The sequence below is a fragment of the Piliocolobus tephrosceles genome, chromosome 6 (genome assembly GCF_002776525.5).
Source record: "Piliocolobus tephrosceles isolate RC106 chromosome 6, ASM277652v3, whole genome shotgun sequence".
Classification (NCBI taxonomy): Eukaryota; Metazoa; Chordata; class Mammalia; order Primates; family Cercopithecidae; genus Piliocolobus; species Piliocolobus tephrosceles.
This window is the reverse complement of record NC_045439.1, coordinates 113,760,256-113,783,372: the sequence shown is the minus strand read 5'-3', so window position 1 is coordinate 113,783,372 and position 23,117 is coordinate 113,760,256. Positions and strand designations below refer to the sequence as shown.

Sequence of the window (23,117 nt, the reverse complement as noted above, 5' to 3'; positions counted from 1 at the left end):
TTTAAAGAAAATATTTTCAATCCAAGCTTGGTTGAATTTATGAATGTAGAACCCACAGATATGGAGAGCCAACTGTATTTATAATATATATTTATAATTATATGCTTATAAATAATAGTTCTTACAGAACTCTTTAACTAGAGGTAGATTCATTACCATGTATTAAGGCATGAAAAAGGAAGGGCCTGTAATAGGTTTTGAACTGTCCCTGAAGCCCCTGACTGCTAAATATACAAAGATTAAGGAAGTGCATTGGAAAGGCAGCAATAGATTGGGATGATTTGTTGGGAGAGGAGCATTTGAGCTCGATCTTGAAGGATAGATATAGTGAATGGAGTAGAAGGCATTGGGAGAGTATGTGGAAGACTCCAAAGATCAGTTCCCTGTCTAACTGGAAGAGAGGCAAGTTGTCTCAATGTCTCAGGCTTTGAAGGAAGCTCTATGTGCAAGAACCTCAGATGTTAACAGTCAGAAGGCATGAAGAATCATTCAGCTCAATGCCCTCATTTGTACAAGTAGAATCTGTTTCTCCCACCCCACAGTGCTTGCTGTTAGAACATCCTGTCTCCTGGTTATTACCAGATCTTTCAAGCTTGTCACAAAGTGGCGTCAAATACTTTTTTTCCCAAGATCAACACTAAATGTTTCCAGTGCGCTGCAGCTGTTGGCTCTTTATCTTCCTATCCTTGAGAGACTTTGCGGAGATCTCTTTTCTCTGAATTCTGTTTATGTTTAAAGAGTTTCACAGTTGATTTTGAGGCACAACCAGTGTCAGGATCATTGAGACAGACAACAGAATGAAGGACAGAGTGAAGAAAGTTGAGTGCATTGCACTCTTGGGCCTCATAATGTAGATGACACAAGTGGATCTTCCCTTTACATACTGTTTCTAGGCTATCTCATCTATGCCCATGGTCTTTAGTACACCGTGTATGTTGCTTTCTCTGACTATATCTTGCTGTAGAGTTCCAGGCTTATACAACTAGCTGTCTTATTAGATGCTTCAACTGATTAAGTTGAGAAACCAAATTCATGATACATAATATCGTGTTCATGATCTTCCTGCAAACTATTTTTCCTTCTGAATTTTATATTTCCTCTTTCAGGAAATGGTACCTCCAACCAAAACAGAAAGTTGGCAGTCATCGCAGATTCTAACATCTTTCTCATCATCCATCAGATCCAGTTAGTCCTGTCCATTCTACCTTTGAGTACTCTCCATAACCTAGCAGAACCTAGTTCTGCCCATGTCCACTGAGCTGCTTTAGTTTAGCCTCATCAACTTCTTCAGAGTGCTATAGCAGCCGTTTAACTGGCTTCTCTGCTCTCAGTCTTTCAACTGGCAATCATTTTCCACACTGCAGCCAGAGTGAGTCTTCTAAGAAGCCAATCAGATTCTCCCACTCTCTGCATCAAAACTTTAATGACCATTCCACTGTCTTTCGGATAAAATACAAACTACAGAGCATGTTGTATGTGGCCTAGCTCCTGGCCAGACTCTGCAACCTCATTTCTAAGTGTTTCGTATTTGTCTCTTGAGTATTCGTTAGCCAGGCTCAGCTACTTAGAGTTCTCAGAATAAGCTGTTCTCTCGGGCTTCATTTTAGGAATTCATTCTCTGCTCCTCTTAGTCCCCTCTATTCTTTTTCTGAATCACTTACACTTACCTGTCAGGGCTCAATTTCCTGTGATTTCCTCCAGGAAGTTCCCCTTGATGCCCAAAGAGTGAGTTAAATGTCTTTTCAATGGCTCCTGAGCACTTGGTATGATCTACAGCAAGAGGTTCTCTCAGTATGGTCTTGGCACCTCGAGGGGCTTTCAAGACCCTTTCAGGGGGTCCACAAGGTCAAAGCTATTATCGTATCAATACTGAATGTTATTTGCCTTTTTCACTCTCATTCTGTGTATAGCAGAGTTTTCCAGAAGCTCCATAACACGTGATATTGTGATAGATTAAATGCAGAAGTAGAAATAGAAATCCAGCCATATTCTATTAAGCCAGCATTCATAAGATTTGCATACAGCTAAAATAATGCCATTCTTTTCACTGTTTTTGAAAACGTTCTTTTTAATAATATATTTATGTTAATATATATTATTTTTAGTTAATGTATTAAAAATATGTATTAATATTTTTAAATTGCTGAAATGAATATTGATAAAGCCCAGAGAAGCAAAAGCTTTCTGGGGATCTCAATAATTCTTAATAGGAGACTCGAGATTAAAAGTTCGAGAACCGTGAGTCTGCATTATCATACATCTCATACTTTACAGTGCTCTGAACTCTTTAATAGAAGAATCTGGGTTATGTATATGTGAGTCCCAAGGGCCTAATACAATTTCTGGTACTAGTAAACTCTCATAAATGTTTTTTGAATAAACAACTTAATACACGCATGTATGTGTACTCATACACATGGAGTTTGAACAAAAAAAGGCAATTTAATCCTTACTTCAGCTGGCCTAATGCTATCCAATAGTGTACGCAATTTGCTAAGCCAATAGTACTTTGAAGTTTTACATTATTCTTAAAAACTCTAGTTCTGTCCCTTTTTTTGATCTCTAGAACTCTTTTCTAAAAGATGTCTATGAAAACTTTAAAAATGAACAATTAGGTCTCTGTACTTGATTACACAACACATAAGTTCGTCTGGCTCAGCTGCATACTGGTGAGTGAATGTTATCTGTCAAGTACTTAACCTTTTTTTCCCCCTTATTGACAGAGTCTTGCTCTGTCACCCAGGCTAGAGAGCAGTAGTGAATCAGAGTTCCTGCAGCCTGAAACTCCTGGGCTCAAGCAATTCTTCCACCTCAGCTTCCGGAGTAGCTGGACTACAGGTGCACACCACCCTGCCCAGCAAATGTTTTATTTTTTGTAGAGATGGGGTCTCACTATATTGCCCAGGCTGGTCTCAAGCTCCTGGACTCAAATGATCCTCCTGCTTTGGCCTTCCAAAGTGCTGGGATGATAGGCACAAGCCACCATGCCTGGCCTACTTACCTTTTCTGAGCATCAGATTCCTCATCTGTAAAATAGAGGGAGCTTTCAACTAGATAAATTCTAAGAGCCTTTTGAAAATTGGGTCTGTGCTTCTAATCTCTATGGGAACTGTTCTTTTTCCTTCACCCACTTCCAAGCAGATGTGTTTAGATAATACTGGTTTTCTGTCTTCTTGGTACTCAGCTACAATAGTTGAATTGTTAGCATTTACTGACTTGCCACCCTGAAGCTCTCTGGTAGAAAGTTGGCCATAGCATTTTCTTGCTCATTCAGTATGATGAACTCTTCACATGGAATTCCAATTTTTTTCTAAAAATAATAACTTTGTTATTACTGAATAATAATTTTGTTATCTATTCCCTGGAGGAAATTTAGAATACTTAAACAACAACTCAACAATCACAAGTAATCTTTTGAATAATCTTAGTATTCTGCAAATACTCCCATCAAGCCACACTCACTTTTGTTCCAGATATTTGATGTGCAAGGAGTTCTTACTAATCAGGAAAGTATTTAGAGCTAATCCAAGCAAGGAATAAAACAATATTTTCAGGTCTGTACTTTAGTGTCAAGGAGTCAGCCCTTTTCTCTAAAACTTTATAGACATGTCCAGAAATGTTTATTTAAAGTGATTGATTAGCCCTAACAAGGCTGGAGGAGACTTTGAACAATAGAAAAAAGAAAGGAACAATGAGCAAGTGGAAAAAAGAGGAGAAGTGGGGGAAGAGAGGAGAGGAGTGGGGAACAAAGGAGGGGAGGGGCTGGAGAAGAGGGAAGAGAAAAAAGAGGCAAAAGAGAAACAATAGTCAAGGAAGAAAGAAAAGAAAAGCTGACGAGAGAGCACAGAGTATAGGAAAAATGATCTAAAATAGGGCTCTGATAGGAATGATTGAACTATGTGGCAAGAGCTGGGGCTCTCAGAGAAGCTTGGAAAATAGGAGTGAACAACAGAGAATGTGGCTGTCCTTTGTTTTCTCTCTATGGACTTTGTGGGAACAAATCTGGTTAGAGAGAGAATACAGGACAGTAGTCCAGAGCTTAGACCCTGGAACAAAACTATTTAATAACCACTTAATAGCGATATGACCTTAAATAAATTACATAACTTCTCTATGCCTTAGCCTCTTCATCTGTACAATGGGGAAATTTGACTATTCAGTAACTTCACAAGTTATTAGAAGAATAGCTGGTAGATAGTACCTAAATGTTAAGTATTGTTCATTATAATACTAGATATGAAAAACCTACAATTAAACCATTAAACTGTCATAATCCTAAATTCTAAGTTATGGGTATCTCAGGTACTCATTTGAGACTTAAAGGCAGATAAAGATGATCTGATCTGCTTATCCAGTGCCTCTGGAGGATTGGGGGTGCTTGAAGCAAGGTCTCACCTAGAGGAAGTCTGCCAAGCTTTCGGGCAGTCATACTACCTGAATGAGAGGTCCCCAGCTTCATACCTGACAATGTTGGGAGCTTGTAAGTGTTTGATCTTGTCTGTGCTTCAGTTTCCTCCCTATAAAATGGAGAGTGCAGTAATATTGTATCATAGGGTTGTTGTAAGGATTATGTAAGTGCCTGGTGTATAGTAAGTGCTCAATTAATATTAACCTATTGTTTGTTCCAGTTTATTCCCAATTTTTTATTCATATCTATTTTTATTAGACTTTGATAATATGCATTCCAATCTTGTTTTGCCCTTAGAATGATTGATAATTTCTTTTTATGAACCCATAGGGAGCAACTGAAGTCAAAATCTCTAGATTTGTTAGGTGAAACCCTTTCCCATCATAAGAGTTAGGAATCTTTCTGGGTTCTTCTTTTCCCAGTTGAAGCCACTATAAATAAATAGTATTTGAAGAAACTGTGGATTCAGCATTATATTCCTTCTACATGTTGCTGAGTTCAGAATAGAACATCCCACCTGGGTAGCTTTAGATAATACCATTCCATGCCATTTTGCTCTTTCTTTCCCACTGACAGTTTTTACCTTAATTCTGGAACAATTTTATCAGGAATATTTTTATATTCTAAAGCCTTCTCATTCGACCTTTAGAAAAGAAGCTAAATATTTCATTAGGCATTTCAGTATTTGAGTTTTTTTGGTGGCATCAGAGTGAACACTGACTGAAGCCATTTTATTTTCTCTTCAGTCTTTGTTCTAAAAGCATACACTGTCTCTCCTCTTCTGTCAATTACTCATACTGTGTTGGATTTTCTAGGTAGGAGTGTGGGTATATAAGTGAGGTAGTAGAGTCCAAAGCACAACTGTTAACTCTCTAGCACTTTGTCTTGAGCCCCTGGGCCTAGGTGGCACATTAAGTATGTAGTTAGTTGATTGGGAAAGGTAAATTACATTTTAGTGCTGTTTTGTAAAAATCTAAATCTAGTCATTTTATGTAGAAACTATGTATATAAAGAATTATGTACAAAAACAGAAGATTAAATATATATGTTGGTAAATATGTATGTAAAAATCTCAATGCATAATTTTGCTTCTAAATAAAGTTCTAATTTTACTTACTTTTCTAAATAAAGTTCTAATTTTACTTACCTTATTTAGAGCCTAAACAAACCTTTACTGTGGATAAGAGGATCATGATGTCCTTTAGCTGTTACTTTTTGGTAGCCCCATTGCTGATGTAAAGATAGGCTCCAAAGAATGTGGCCTGTTTTGAAAAATTAAGTCAGATTTTCCTGAAACTTGTGACAATTAGTAGAGAAACGTGATCCCCTCCAGATCCACTGGTCGGGTAGCAGGGTGGTGAAATTCTTGCTAACCTGCAGGTTCAGATGCTGCCCCTCATGCTGTCTCATTTACCATGTGAGGTGAAAGCCATGACTCCCTCTTCTAAATGCCCAGTGCTGTTGCTGCCACCCCCTATATTGTGACTGTGTGGGGATTTTTTTTTTTTTTTTTTTTTTTTTTGAGACAGAATCTCACTCTGTCGCCAAACTGGAGTGCAATGGAGCGATCTTGGCTCACTGCAAGCTCCGCCTCCCGGATTCAAGTGACTCTCTTGCTTCCGCCTCCCGAGTAGCTGGGATTATAGGCACACGCCACCACACCCAGCTAATTTTTGTATTTTTTTTTTTAGTAGAGATGGGGTTTCACCATGTTGGCCAGGATGGTCTCTATCTCCTGACCTCGTGATCTACCCACCTCGGCCTCCCACAGCACTGGGATTACAGGCATGAGCCACTGCGCCCGGCCTGTGTGGGGACTTTTAAAATCCATCTCATGGATCATCCATTTCACTGTACTACACGTAGTACAGTGCTGTTAGACTTAGTAGATAATAAAAAATTGTCGAATCAATGAGATAAAAGATCAAATTGGAACTTTTATTAATTAGGAATGATTTTTTAAGGAATCATTTATCAAGACCTTGTTTTACATCAGGCTTTAAACTATATTTTTCCTGTAGTCCTCATGTAACCCCATGATGACTGTTAATGTCCCTGTCTTACAGATGAAGAAACTAAGGTTCAGAGACATTAAGTCATTCATTCAGTTTATACCTAAACTAAATGAATCAAATTCAGTTTTGTCTGGCTGTAGCAACTGTTCTCTTAACATTATCTACACTGGCTCATGGTAAGCACTTTTTCCCCTCTTTTAATATACCGTCCCATGTGCCCCCAGATTAATCCTCATTTAGTTCTTCTCTTCTAATTCCTGCAAGGGATATAGTTAAGCTGTTAAATCAGCTGACTGTTCATGATTTCAGGTACTGAGTTTGCCACCTTCTGGCTGTAGGGTATCGGGCAGACTTCCTTACCTCTTGGGCCTCACTCTTCTCATCTGTAAAATGGGGAGACTATTGTACCCACCTCATAGGGCCATTATGAGACTTAAATGATCTGTTTGCACAAAATACTTAAAACAGGTTCTGGCACATGGTGAGTGCCATCTGAGGGTTATTTGTTTCAGCTAGAATTGTCCAGATGAGAGCATAATAGTTTAAAAGATTCAACAGCAGATGCTGACTTTTTTTTTTTTTTTTTTTTTTTGAAATATAGTGAAATAGGCCAGGTGCAATGGCTCATGCCTGTAATACCTTTGCTTTGGGAGACCAAACTGGAAGGAACAGTTGAGGCCAGGAATTTGAGACCAGCCTGTGCAACATAGTGAGACCCCGTCTCTACAAGAATGAATGAATGCATGAATGAATGAATGAATGAATGAATGAATGAATGAATGAATAATCTGGGTGTGATGGCGCACACCTGTAGTCCCAGCTACTCAGGTGACTGAGGTAGGAGAATTCCTTGAGCTCAGGAGTTGGAGGTTGCAGTGATCTATGATCCTGTCACTGCACTCTAGCCTTATCTCTAGAGAGACCTTGTCTCTAAAAAAAAAAGGAATAAATAAATAAATACATAAAATGTAATGAAAATAGTTCACTTGTTTGATACTCTTCAGCATGTTTCTGTGTGGAGGCAGCTAACTTGATCTAGACTGGGTCAGACATCACACCTAATTTCTCTGTCCATGAATAGATATGAATTACTCTGAGGATGAATACACACACATTCACATACACTTCCAAACAGCAAATACCAAAAGGAATTAGCAGTTCAGAAAGGTGGCTCAACTGCCTTCCGAGAACTAAGGGCCATCTCCTCTGTGATTAAACTGAGTCAAGCCCATCTGTAACTGAGCACTGGTAGAATGGGCTCATTTAAACATGTAACTCCCTTAAATTTTTCATTTAAATTTTCTGTGCATTAGAAATGAACTTTACAGTAATCTTTGCTTTCTAAAAATAAGTGTGTTTCTTGTTAAGTATTTATTCTCATCACAAATTCTGTTTTAGAAAAAAACAACAGAAAATAGTGAATGAGAAGGGTAAGAGACTTAGGACTCAGGGAATTTTATCTCAGGGCCAAGACTTTAAAACTGGGAATAAATGCTACTTCTCCATTACCTGGATCTGATAACTTGTCTGCAGGAATGCTGTTTCTAGAGGGTGGTGTGATACTGTGGGAGGAATAGACTTTGGAATGAGATCCATGTTCAAATCCCAAGTCACTTACCTTCTCTGACCTTCAGTTTCCTCATCTGTAAATTGACCATAATCAACACCATCTTGAAGAGTTGTGGTGATAACACAGCATTTACTTCCTGCTGTATACTTCCCCTTTCGTCTTGCAGAGATACAATTTTCCACTTTATTTTAGTCTATAATTAATGCCATTAAAAAATCACCCCTAGACTTTCAATTCCACAAGGCAGGGGCCATATTTTGTTTTCCACTGTGTGGTTGTTCCCCGGCCTCACATATGGCACAAGGAAGTCCCTCCTTTTTATTCTAGCTCCATATGACAGCCTTGCCAGAGGGCAAAGGTAACCACCGAGACAGTTTATATTTAACCAAACAAGGTTTGTTGTAGCGGAGAAAGAGTTAGGAAAAGAAATAATGAGTATTCTTAACTTGTTGGGAGAGTGTAGCACTTCGCAAGATTTGACTGTTACTGTTCACTGTGAAAATAATCTTCAAGTGTATTTTAGCCAGCCAAAGGCTCTAGCAAATTATTTGTCACAAACCAGTGAGTATACATTTGCATGTACTTTCACTGTGCATCTTAGTCTTTAAAGAGATTGATGTTTTAGAAAGTTTAAAAGTCAGTTTTCACCCTCACAAAGGAACTTTCACAATACAAATGATTTGGGAGTAGCAGGTATGCTGACAACCAATGGTAGGAGGGCCAACCACTGTTCCATTTTCTCCCAGGTTTGATGACCAGAATTTCTTCTGGGAGTTGAATCCTGGCTTGGTGCCAAACAAGGGTCTACAGACTCTCAACGCCTGTATAAAATAGGAGTATGACAAAGATTCCCTCAGAAGGAAACAATTAATCCATGAGAGTGGGCAGGAGTACATGATCTTGTGGACTAGGTCACCCTCCATGTGCTCCTGGACAGCTTGTCAGGGAGGCAAATAAAAGTAATGGAAGAAGAAGCAGAAAGGGACGATAAGGACACTGGTAGAAAATAACAGGACACTGAACAGATATAGCAGCAGGAGTTTGACCAATGAAGGCTAAAATGTAGCCTTTCAAAGGTTTGTAATTCAGCCTGTGGCAGAGAGTAGAATATGCATAAAATGTACTTTTCATGTAGTGCAGTGGTGGCATTGGATTATGTCATGAAGAAAATCTGATTTTTATAGTCCTCTGACTTTCTAGAGAAGTAAATTTAAATTCGGAATATTAGAAACACACACAGGTAGGCCAATACTAAGAATGAGAGCAAACTTGGATACAGACAGAATTCTGATACAGATATAATAATTTCACAATATCCAGGAGAGTGTCCCAACTCTTTGTTTATTGTAAAATTCTTTTTGACTATTAAAATTACTTGAATTCAGGGCTTAGACGTGCTTTATGTTATGCTGAAATTTTTGCCACAATGATATTTATCTTTGTATTCTCAACAATGTCTAGCAGTGTGCTTTTTTGCACATTGAAGGCACTTAATAAACATTTGTTAAATGAATGAATAAATGATCAATATTTGTTGCATTAGGATTTGATCTGTTTCAAAATAATTTTAAAATTTTTTTTCCATTTTCCTATGTCATCCTTATTTTCTTTCATTCACACCACAAAGATGCCAGTAGAACTTCTGAAAATGGGCATCAAATATTTGTTGTGTGTGTCCAAATGTGAACACACCTGCACATCCACATGGTCTGTGTATAGAGTGGCACTTTCTTGGTCTTTCTAAGCACATCTCATGACGGGGGAGAGAACCTAGAACACTGTCCACTATACACAGAAACCTGGTGATAGTACTGATAGTACACAGATAGAGGGGGCTGAGTGAGGTGGAAAAATAGCATGTGGTAAACGTATCATGAATTGAATGGACTCCAGTTTTGCTTGCTTTCATGTTTTCTGTTTATATTCTTGAGGCTACACATAGAAGCAGGAAGGGAGGTGGAAAGCTAGATCTCCCTAAAGGGAAGGGGTGCTTAGCTTTTATTATAAGTTAGGAACACTGGGATTTCTCAGGTTTCTGTTGTGAGTGATGAAACTTTTTAGTGTTGGCAAGAAAAGAGTTAGGAAATGTACAACAAATAAAAAGTTGTGAGGATGGGATATAATTCAGAAGAAACCCAGAGAGAATCCTTGAGAGGACTCCTGTTTCCCCTATATCAGACAGCCTTGTTTTGCTATCTGGCTGGGATACACAGAGGTGCCATCCGGAAATATTCACCCAGGACCAATGGGTTTTGTCTAATCTGCATCTCACAGATTTCAGCTAACTATGTAATCACGGTTCTGTTAGGAAACCTGACACATTGTTTAGTACTCTTCGGCTAAGACTAACCTTTTATGATGAATCAGCCATGCACTCACATACACACACAGGTTATTTTTGTTTGTTTTTGAAAGGGAGAAGATCATGAATGGTTTATAACTAATTACCTTTCAAATAATGTCTTTAACTATTTATCTTCTTGGATTTAACCCCTTGTTCCCTAAATAATATACTTTCTGACTTAATTTTCTCCCCAAACCAATTTATATATAGATATAACAACACAATTCTAAATACAACAGTAAAAACTATTTAATGCTGTAAGTACTATAAAGTACTATTTTCATCTCCCATTTATAAACCATCTAAATTCTACTTTTCTGACTAGCATCCACAGATGACAGACAATGCTTCTGTAAGTCCATCTGGTCAGCAAAGGGTCTCTTAAGTTTTCACCAAAATTTTAATTATGAGAGTATCGAGAATTAGGACTGGAGTTCTAACAGACTCTGCCCTTACTTCTGCTCACAGGTTTACTGTACACATCTGAAGGGATCTATGGTAAACATCAAGTCAGATATGAACCTGTGAAATATTCTGAGCCCTAGGTAGGAGTTTGGGCAATAACATTTTGAACAGATGGGACACTACTGAGAAGATTGAGCTTGAATAAGTGTAACTTCTACATTAAAAGAGTCAAGTAGGCCGGGCACAGTGGCTCAAGCCTGTAATCCCAGCACTTTGGGAGGCCGAGACGGGCGGATCACGAGGTCAGGAGATTGAGACCATCCTGGCTAACCCGGTGAAACCCCGTCTCTACTAAAAAATACAAAAAAACTAGCCGGGCGAGGTGGCGGGCGCCCATAGTCCCAGCTACTCAGGAGGCTGAGGCAGGAGAATGGCGTAAACCTGGGAGGTGGAGCTTGCAGTGAGCTGAGATCTGGCCACTGCACTCCAGCCTGGGTGACAGAGCGAGACTCTGTCTCAAAAAAAAAAAAAAAAAAAAAAAAAGAGAGTCAAGTATTTGGGAGGAAATGAAAAACTAAGCAACTCTCAAACTTACACAAATGCAGGAAAGGCAAAAGAACAGACAAACTGATACCCTAAATATAGGAGAAGGGACAAAATGAACGATCTTGCAGGGATTCTTGGCGTTTGGAAAGAGTTGCAATATGAGAAAATTAGAAAAAAAGGCTGAGTTTGGTAGATCACCAGAAAATTCACTTAGTAAGGGAATACATTGTATGAAATTTATGAAACCTTCTCTGTTGGACATATTTTCACCTCACCTGGAAGAAAATCTTCTGAGTGATGACCAGCAGAAACCTTAATGATATTATCAATCAGTTTAGGGTTGGAGTCTAGGACTGGAGGCATGTTAAACTACCATATAGTTCCCAGCTCAGCCAATTGCAATTGGATAGGTTTCAGTTTGCGATTATGATGTCTCTAAGATGATATTTCTCATTAGTTTTATCAAATCTAACTGATTGGGGTAGATTTTTGAAGGAATATAAATGAGAAATCTTGCATTTGTGAAATCTGGTTGTGATATGTGTCCCTGGGTGTGACTGTCCTTGGAGACTTGGTACAATAGAGAAATTTTCAATAGGAAAAGGTTTTGGAAGCATATATGAATATGGGAAACCATATGATATGTCATTATGTGGAATGATAGACTGAGCTCTATCTACACAGGTTGGCAACATACCAGAGCATAACAGTGTGGTATGATCTGACTCTATGGGACTCTGTGCCCACATCTCTGCTTTGTCCCCCTCTAATAAACAATTTGTGTTCCGAGTGTTATTTGCCCTTTTACTTACCACTCTCCACAATTCCATTTTCTCTTTTTCTCATATTTTTTTGAGGTAATCTAATTGCTTGAATTAAAGGGTTATGAATCTTAAAATATTATCTAGGAAAAACCCTAATAGCAAAGCCTAGTTTGTGAGAATCATTATAAAAAATATTTACTTTTACGTCTTTCCACTTCAGTCTCAGGACATCCTCAGTTAAGCCTTAAAAATATTAATCAAGATTATTTGAAAGGCAAATCTGAACAATGGGTTAAGTTTAATGGGGAAATGGCATCTCAACCCATTCCAGTATGTGTGGAAGCCTGCCCTTGCTCCTTATGACCTCCAGGTGGTGCTGTTTACCCAGATGTGGAAAGCAGGAGCCCAGCCCCGTTTCTTTCACTTAGGTTTGCAGTTGGGCTTTCATATTTTCAAAATATTTTCTGTTTCTACAGATGTATTCTTTTAAATGGTCAATAAAATTTTATAACCACTATTTGAAAAATTACAAGATTATTGTGATTTGTGCTTCCTAGCCAAGAATATATCTTTATGTCTGTACATACCCGAAGCCAAGTATTTATGTTTGTTCATTGGTCCCACTTCCTACGCTTCCTTCCTTTGTAGCACACAGGCTTAGACACAGACGTGTGGGCTGTAGATAGAACTCGTCCAAGGACCTGTAAATACTTATGTAATTTTAAAATATATTTCTAGTTCAGCTATGGCAACTGAACTCCACAGGCTTCTGAGTGAAGAACACCATCTTTACAGGAATGCTTTTATCCCCCAAAGCCAAGGAGCGTTCCTAGCAGACCTGACCTGATTTTTTGGCAGGGGGATGCTTGTCAGACACCAGAAATGTTTTGATGTTTTGAGGCATCCATACAGTGACACCCCACAATCCAATCCAAATTCCTCAGAAAAGTGATCCTAGAGAAAAACTGAGAGGGAAGCATTGACAATTTCTTTCCCATTTTGATAAGACTTCGGGTCCAGAAATAGTGGAAATTCCATTACAGCAAAGATGAGATTAGGATAGGAGTGTGGTGGGATGGATTTGATCATGGATAAAGTTTGGAACGTTTAATATTGGGTTTTTACAGAATAACCAACTAACATGCCTTTCTTGCCCTCTTTTTCCCCCTTTTCTTTCCTCTCACAAGGGGTTTGTAAACAAACTGGATGAATTCATTCAATGGTTAAATGAAGCCATGGAAACTACAGAGAATTGGACTCCCCCTAAAGCAGAGATGGATGGCCTTAAACTGTATCTGGAGACACACTTGGTAGGCAAAATTGTGTTGTTCTTGCTGTCAATAATCAAAGGATTTTAATGTACTGCTTGTTTGTTTATAGGAAATATCAATTTTATTTATCAAAGGTTACTATATGTCAATGAAACCAAATTTTAGTGGGTCACAGAAGCTGCAAATTTACAGACATTTCAAGTAATACCATGAAACCTAAATCATCTCTATTTCAAGCTACCTTTACAAGCTTTTTCTGGAAGGATAAGTGATTATTTAAAAATACCTTAGAAAATTTTATTATACCCTTGTTCTCTAAAGGAAAAACTGAACATTTTCCCTTTCTTAAAAAACAAATAAATGAAAAATGATTTTGATGACCATTCTAAGCTTTCTAGAATTCTTGTAAAATTAATGAACCTCTCATTATCAAGAGGATCTACATTATCTGTTTTACACTGGGTTATTTTAATAAAATATTTAAAATGATGATCTCCATCATTTTTGCTGCTATGTGGGTTTTTCAGCATATAATTAATACAACTGTCATTACACTCATCCTTGTGCATAGAGAAAACCATGGAGGGGAAGTGGAAAACACTCAGATAAATTTGCTTCTGAATATGTTAAAAGCAAGAATTATAGACTGGGGGACATTCGATGAACCTCATGAGGTTTTTACTGAATGCTTCAAATGGCCGATATCAATTATGAAGGGATGGAAACCAAGTAGTGGAGTGTGATAAAGCATGAAGAAAAAGCACGTGTCATAGGAAATGAAAATTCAAGCTGTAAGGATCTCATCTTTATTCCTTTCACTGATAGCATAAAATTGACAAAGGCAATGAACATGAATCCTTGGGTGCCCAACTGTGGGGTTGATTTTCTGCCCCTCTTACACACTCAGAATTTGGATTGAATAAACATTATGTGGGAGTCCTACATGTATGCGAGTGCGCAGGGTTCCACAACTGTTACTCTCTATGATGTTAAGTGAGAGAGAGAAGGGAGAGATGGAGAGGGAGAAAAGAGGGGAAAGAGAGAATGTTTCAGGTTTTGGTGTTTGTGTTTTGCAGCATGTTTTATAACAGGAAAACAGCCTTAAAATCCTATTGCTGCATGCAAATAGCCTTGCAGATGATAAAGAATGACAAAACTGTGTGGTAGAGGATGAGTGTTTGCTTCCTTTTTTAGATACCTGAGTCGATGGTGTGTAAAAATGCCAGTGACCCTAACCACCTCTCTTGTACATGGGTTTCTACATACTGTCCTTAGTACTCATTTCCCTGTTGAGTAGAGTTTCAATTTTTTTTAAAAGAGGGCATTTCATAATAGCAAGATAAAGATATTCAGTGCTTTATAATGTAAATTGTATTAATTAGAATGTCAACTTTTCACTGGCATTGTTCTGACAGAAATTCTAATCTGTGTTTAAACAGGAGTATATGAACTTTATTTCACATTAAGTGTGCTGTCTTACTTTCTCTTGACTTAATATTTTATGGAAAACACACATTTAGTTTTTGAGGTCCCAGAGGGCACAAGGGCATTGAGAGCGCTTTAACTCTAGATTATTTATTGAAAGCCACGCCAGGAGAGTATGAACCCAAGGTCCCTTTTTCCCCTTTGGAGGTTGAATGATATGGCCCCTTTGTAACCAATGAGCACTGTCTTTCTCAAATACAGTATTACAGGGTTTCTTACTTGGCATCCTTATGTTAGCCTCTGCTTCCTTCTAGCCCAATGCAGTTCACTAGAGCTTTATGTGATGATGGAATATTCTGTACTGCCCTCTCCTATATGGGGGCCACTAACTACATGTGTCTGTTGTGCATTTGAAATGTGGCTAATGCAACTGAAGAAATGAATTTTTAATTTTACTTGACTTATATTTAAATTTAAGTTGCCACAGTGACTAGTGACTTCTGTATTTTCTCTAGCCTTACAAATTGCAGAGCTTTTTACAGGTGACCATAACGAACTGCAATATCTGTACCTGCCTCATAATGACATTTTCATCCCAAAATGTGGAAGTTATTCTCCAGTTTGCTGTGGGTCACCAGTATAAAGATCCACAGCAAAGAGTCCTTCTTAATGTATTTATTTCTTAAAAGAATCTTCTTGTTTCTGCCTAATGATCAACACTTTCTTGGATGAGTTTTCTCTACTATCCCACGTCTGATTATATTAATTGGAATAGAGATATCATAGAACATCTTCTTTATTTCTACTTTGCAAATAGTGAGGGACTTTGATCTCCAGACCTGTTGACTGGATGTTAAATTACAGTCTCAAATTTCACTTCCAAAATCATGAATAATAATGTCTAACAGTTACTGAAGACCTAGTGTGTGGATTGCCACTGAATGATATTCTTAAAGCGCAATCAAGCATTATACTGAATGCTGTGTCTGTTACTTTAGATACAGCCTGTGACTCAAACATTTTTCAATCAAATTCTTAGTTTTTCTTTTTCCATATGAGTCTATATTGTCCTCCTGATTGCTATTGTCATTTTTTATTGTATTTCTTTACTGTCATGCTGACAGTAAAGTTATTATTCTCAACCTTCCCATAAAAGAACATGTATGAGTAAGCCTAGAGATTTGTACTCCTTAGTTAACCCTGCATAAACCATTATTGCTTTTTAATGAGGGGGCAAGTGGTACTTGCAAGATTTTATCCAGTAGTAGAGGTAGCTACACAAGTTTCTTTAAACATCTCTGTAGATTCTATATTTGACATTAAATCAACAGATGTGCAAGCCTCTAGGGTCTGAGTCTCCCCTGGTTTATTAATGTGTTAGACTAGCTGATACCCTCCAATATTTATTATAAAGAAAAATATAAAAATCATACTCAAAGTTGTATGTTTATATTTTGATACTTAATTCAATTATTTTCCATGATGGTAACCAAGGGTTTTCACCAACACAAATCAATTAAAGCTTTATAATACCTTTATGAGAGATATGAAGGAGCTTTATTTTAACTGTAAGAAACACTGTGAAATTGCGATGATACATCAATGATTTTCCATGATAATTAATCATCTGCTTGCAACCTGGCTGCTCCTTTCAAAAATACAATTCCTACCTTCTTAGAAAATGACATTTTCAGGAAAATGTCATTCTGGAAAGGTATTTTGCAAGTGTTGAACATTCCCTCTTCTTTGCAAACCACTTTAAGATAGAATTGTATAGGTATGTTCTTGGACAGACTTCTTTCTCCCTCTCCCTTCTCTCACCTCTGCCTTCTTCCTGCTACTTAAAAAAAAATCAGCTTTATTGAGGTATAATTGACATATAATAAATTGCACATTTTAAAGTATAGTGGTCCCTCTTATTCAAGGTGGATATGTTCCAAGCCGCACATTGGGTGTCTAAAACCTCAGATAGCACCACAACCGTGTATACTGTGTCTTTGATCTGATAACCTGGATGATTACTAAGTGGCTAATGGGCAGGTGACATATACAGCATGGAGACGTTGGACGGAGGGATGATTCATGCCCCAGGTGGGACACAGCAGGATGGTGCAAGACTTCACCACACAACTCAGAATGGCGTGTAATTTAAAACTTATGAGTTGTTTATGTCTGGAACTTTGCATTTATATTTTCAGACTATGGTTAACCACAGGTAACTGAAACTGAAGAAAGCAAAACCATGCATAAAGGGGACTACTGTGTACAGTTTTATGAGTTTTGACAATCTGACAAATATATACACCCATGAAACAATCACTGTAATTAAGATAGTGAACATACTTATCACCCAAAAGCTTCTTCATGACACTTTGTAATTCTTTCCTCCTACCCCTCCCTGGCCTCTACTCCATCCCTAAGCAATCCTTGATCTGCTTTATGGCACTATTAGATTAGTTTGCATTTCCTAGGATTTTATATAAATTGAATAAAACAATATGTACTTTTTTTTGGTCTGTCTTCTTTCATTCAGCATACTTATTTTGGGATATGTTATGTTGTTTCATGTATCAATTATTAATTCCCTTGTATTGCTGAGTGGTAGTCTATTGTATGGATATACCACAATTTGTTCTATCCATTCACCTGTTGATGGACATTTAAGCTGTTTTCCCCACCACCTTTATTATTGCCTCAAGAACCAGAGTTACTAAAAGCTGTATTTGAGTAGAAGCATACTAAATAGAAGCATAGTGAATAACTATCATAAATAGTTCTTGGGTAACTAGTTTTTTTTTTTTTTCCATTTAAGACATTTTATAGTATCTTTAGAATTAGAATGCTTCAGAGTAAAGCAGCAGAGCAGGTCAGCACTTTCACCCTCTAGAGATTTTATTTCATATCCATTTGCTCCTGAAATGGTAACTCTGATTCTCCAAATTGTTATACATACCTAATTCATCAAATGTAATTGTTTTCAGGGAGACAAACCAGCACTTCTTTTATCTGCAGCCAATCAGTATACTCAATAATAATAAGTGAAGTCAAACCAATACCAGACAGCTGAGCAAGATGTAGGAAAAACAGTCAACCACAAGGGCCTGGCTTAAACTTAGGAAGTATAGTTGCATAGATAGCACCATGTTATTTTGGACATACATTAACCAACCACCTAGAAATAGCCTTGGAGGAACAAGATTCTTAATTCAATTTGATAAATGAGGAATGTGGGGGAAAATGGTGACTGTGAACGGTGTGTGTGTGTGTGTGTGTATAACACAACTGTAACTGTGTGTGCCAGGCGGTTATTTAGGTGCTAGGAATACATGATGAATGAGCTTGGTTTCTTTCTTTAAGGGATTTTCAGTCTAAGAGAGGTAACGGTAGATTATATGTAGTAATCTGTAGACCCATAAATGACTAATAATTTTAATCAGTAAACTTCTTGTAGGATAAGCAAAGTATTCTTAGGAGTAGAGAGAAAAATTTTATTGGTTCTTTCTGGAGGTAAGGAACATTCAAAGAGGTAATTTGACATAGACCTCAAAGGCCATATGTAATTTTGTTAGGGAAGGGAGGATGGGAGATGGGAGGAAACTTTATAAGCATAGTAAGAGAGGTATGGTGAGCCACGTGGTGTAGCTGAGACTAGGTGAGTCTCACAGGTTGGGGCTGGGTGGTAAAGGAGTTTGAATGTCTTTTTAACGGATTAAACTTTTCTCTGGGGGCAATGGGGACTCACTGAAGGTCCAGTTTCGTTTTAAAACAGGAGAATAATATGAATCAACCGTAAATTTGATGGGGGTAGGGTCAGTCTGCATGGATTAACTGGATGAGTTTCGTGGCTTAGGTGAGAGAATAACTCTGTGCATGAAAGAAAATGGATTTGGGTATAGTATTTGAAGGATATGCTGGTACAGGCAAGCTTTTATCAGTTTTTCGAATCGTGTTTAAATTTAAAAATTAAAGAAAGGGAGTAAAAGGTTAAAGTCAAGAGTAAGTCCCCTTTTTTACTCGTGTTCCCATTGATTCTTCTCCCTCGAGGCAACCAATGTTCCTTGTTTTGTTATATCATTTCTGATTTATTTCAGATATTTAGAAACAGGCCGGCTGCAGTGGCTAATGCCTGTAATCCTAGCATTTTGGGAGGCCGAGGTGGGGAGATCACTTGAGGCTAGGAGTTTAAGACCAGCCTGGCCAATATGGTGAAACTTCGTCTCTACAAAAACACAAAAATTAGCTGAGTGTGGTGGCGCATGTCTGTAGTCCCAGCTACTCAGGAGGCTGAGGCATGAGAATTTCTTGAACCTGGAAGGCAGAGGTTGCAGAGGTTGAGCTGAGATTGCGTCACTGCACTCCAGCCTGGGCAACTGAGGGAGACTGTCTCAAAAAGCACAAACGAATATATCTATGTACTTAACTTTGTTCCTGTAGTTTCTATTAGTAATAATTCAAAGTCAATAAATATAGAACTTCATCCTTTTGGATGACTGCATAGAATTCTACTTACAAATATGCCATAATTTATATAACCAATTCTTTGTGATGGAAATTTAGGTTGTTTATAGTCTTTTTCTATTATAAATGATGCTTTAGTGAATATTCTTGGAAATTCATCATGTTGGATACTATAAGTATATCCTTAGAATGAATACCTTTCATATGAAATTTCTAGGTCAAGGTTAAACACATTTAAATTTTTAATGTATTACCAAACTGTCCTTGATAGAGATTTTACCAGTTTATACTGAACAATGTATGAGAGTGCCTATTTCTGCACATTCTTGCTATCAGAGTATGTTATTACATTTGTTGAACTTTGTCCCTCTGATAGTTACAGATGGCATCTTACTGTAATTTAGTTTGTATTTCTTGTATTTTAAGTGGCATTGAAAATCTCTCCATGTTTTTAGGATTCATCTGTATTTCCTTTTTGAGAACTATTTTTAGAATTCTTAGCCTGTTTTTCTGTTGGTCATTGGTTTTTTACTTCAGGATTTATAGGGGCTTTTTATATATTAAGGAAATTAGTCTCTTCTCTGTGAACAGGAAATTTTTAAAATGTATTCTGGGGTTTTGTTGTAAAAGCATATGGATATCTCAACAGTTTGAGGAATCAAAGGTTAGGCAGACATGGAGGGCCAGGCTGATAAGCATGTAACAGATTTCTACTATGGGGCAAAATCACATTTGGATTTCAATTCTGGAAAGACCAGTGTGTTCTAGGAAGTTTGCTTACTTAGACTTGGAAGGAACAAGCTTACGATCAGGGTAGTTAGAATCAAATGAGTGGCTTAAAGGATGTTGGAATAATGAGAGAAATGGTGGATCAGGGTGGGGGTAGTTAAGAATAGAGAAGAGGGAATAGATTCAAGAAAGAGGAACAGATTAGAGAGACACGTCAGCAGTTCTCTTTTTGAGGCTCACTCTTTTCTAGTCAGAAATCTCATGACCAACATGCTTTGTCTGTCCTAGTTTCCCCTAAGGCTATAGCATAGGATGGCCCACTGCTCTACAGCTGGGCAAGACTTGAGTGTAGTGAAGGATGCAGAATTGCTGAGAGCTTCTCTTTCTGTGTATGGAGCAGGATCAAGACCCTAGGACCATTCTAGGGATGTGTGAAACCAGGTAACGTGACATTATGAGTAGTATTTACATGGAAAAGAGGGGGCGAATGTCATACAAGTACAGTAAGTATCAGGGGTACATGCTAAAGGTGGAGCAAACTGTCTTTTATACAACTTCTATAATTATGGAACTTTGCTTAAAGAAAAATATTAAATTATACTCACTGGAAAAAAATTCAAATTGTGTTAAACAGCATAAAATTAAAAGTAAACAGTCTTACCCTCCCTTGGGTAACCAATGTAAATAGTTCTATATATTTTTGAACCTTTTTATGGAAAAATACGTACACTTTAAGGATTATTTAATTCATATTATGCATGCTGTTCAACAACTTGCTTTTTGTATCTAAATATGTCACAGATACACTTCTATCAGTATATGAAGATCTGGTGCACATTTTAGCAGCTCCTTAATATTTTATTGTGTGGATATGCCATAGTTTATTTAATCATTTCCATGGTGATGGGCATTCAAACTGCCTTCTTATTTATGCTTTTGCAAATAATACTCAATGAACTTTATTTTAACACCAATTGAGAGTTTCCTCCTTGTCCCATTAGTGTCTGCCTATAGCAGGAATTCAGAGAGTCTCTGTAATAAATCTGTCACACTCCAGGGACAGCTGTTTCTCTAAGTCCTGAAAAATGAGTGGGATTTGTATGTGTATGAGTTTTGAGGCCATGTTTATAGCAGTAGACTTTTTTTTTTTTTTTTTTTTGAGACAGAGTCTCACTCTGTCGCCCAGGCTGGAGTGCAGTGACCGGATCTCAAACATACCTTCCTGAACTTTGTTATTCCTTTTAAGATTGGTGCCTGCAATTTTAGGTGACTGTCACATGGTGGCACAGAAGCACCAAATTCCTGCAGACAGTGCTTACAGTCTTGGTGTCCATGAAGGGTTTGAAAATGTTTCCTTATTGTGTCATTGTACTAAATACTTATAAAAACAGATTCAATTTAAAGTGTCTAACAATATTCTCAATAAAGATATATGCATGCATTTATCATCTGTATTTCTTTAGATCTTCATGTTATATCATATTTCTGATTAAACAGCTTTCATTTGTCTTGTAAGAAAAACCAGTATACTTCTTACAGAGATTTTAGCCATACAAGAAAATTTCCCCAAATACTTTCAGCTGTTTTTCTCTTGCTTGCCCTCCTGTCTCTACCTCTGCTCCATTTTTCATTGCTTGAAGTTAAGAGATGACAGGGTTTTCTTTTTCCCACTTCCTGGTGCCCGTCTCTCCCAGCATCTCCATAGGTAGCCAAGGCCCCAGCACGTTAAGCTTCACAACACCAGCAGCTGTCATTTGGCTGTGCTGCTCAGCTAATGAGAGCAGTGGATCCAACTTCAAAAGCACGAGCTATGAGAGTTTCACTGGACTTCCCCCACCTCCCTCAGCCTTGATGAACAGGCTGGTGGCCTTACAGGGGCTTTGAAGTCCCATTTGCTTGTCCCCCTTGATTCCCACCAGTTTAAGGGTAGTCGCAGAGAGTTTAGTGGGAATTGACAACATTACTTCTCTTTGGGGGACTTGGAATACCACTTAACTCCCAGCCTTGAGTTTCTTCCTTTGGTGGCACAGGGATGGAAGGGTCTTTGAGAAATTTATAGCATGCAGGCATTTTGAGGTTGGTATGTGGGAATGATAGTGTAGGAGGCTCATTTTGGACATATGAAAGTCTCGGACTACATTCCTTTAGTCATGTAACTCTAATTTTGTGTGCATCTAGGAGACAAATAGTGTTATCTTCCCTTTTCTGTTAAATAGGACTCCTGCACTATTTCAAGCACCTGGGAATGTACTTTTGCCTGTCTCAGTTTAAGGACTCTTGGGCCATAATACCTAGTAGTTATTGTTTTGAAAATTGTTAGTGCCCAGACATTTTACTAATTTATTCCTTTATTTTTCTCTCTGTTTTTTTTTGAGACGGAGTCTCGCTCTGTCACCCAGGCTGGAGTGCAGTGGCCGGATCTCAGCTCACTGCAAGCTCCGCCTCCCGGGTTTAAGCCATTCTCCTGCCTCAGCCTCCCGAGTAGCTGGGACTACAGGCTCCCGCCACCTCGCCCGGCTAGTTTTTTTTATTTTTTAGTAGAGATGGGGTTTCACCGTGTTAGCCAGGATGGTCTCGATCTCCTGACCTCGTGATCCACCCGTCTCGGCCTCCCAAAGTGCTGGGATTACAGGCTTGAGCCACCGCTCCCGGCCCTATTTTTCTCTTTAGGAAATAATGACTGTTTTTAATTAGAATGTCAGGGAAACACTGCATTTATTAAGCACTTCCTATTTAAGGCAGTATTATACTAAGCATTGAAGAGAAGGTTTACAGACAAGCCTCACACTATAAGGGTCCAAGCACAGGCTGAAGGACACCGTGCATGGATGAGAGACTCACATGAGCCAGAGTGTGGTCACCTACCATCTCTCTCCATGTGTAGATTCACGAGCTTATCCTACTTCTCTACTGCATTACGTGGAATTTTGGAATCTTGAAATAATTCATGTGATATAAATAATATGAAGTTAAACTTCCAGATCTTTACATTAGCCAGAAAAATGCCTATTATATATCTATAGGGTTGTTGTGAAGGTGAAATAAACATGTTTTATGTGAGGATGAGGGTGCTTTTATCATTTGGGGGAATCTTCCTTGGAGACCCAAGAACATTTGGCGTGAGAAGCTTGGTGTTCTTAGACGAGTTGAAATTCTCCCTGCCCACCCTCCCCTCAGCTGTT

General features: G+C 38.1%; 1 protein-coding gene across 1 annotated transcript in view; it reads left to right on the top strand.

Annotated features, from left to right (window-relative positions):
* AKAP6 (A-kinase anchoring protein 6) overlaps positions 1 to 23,117 on the top strand; it is a 419,768-nt gene that overhangs the window by 130,964 nt on the left and 265,687 nt on the right. Inside the window, exon 4 of the mRNA XM_023227448.2 lies at positions 13,240 to 13,362. Coding sequence (XP_023083216.2) covers positions 13,240 to 13,362 — 123 coding nt within the window. The remainder of the gene's footprint in view (positions 1 to 13,239; positions 13,363 to 23,117) is intronic.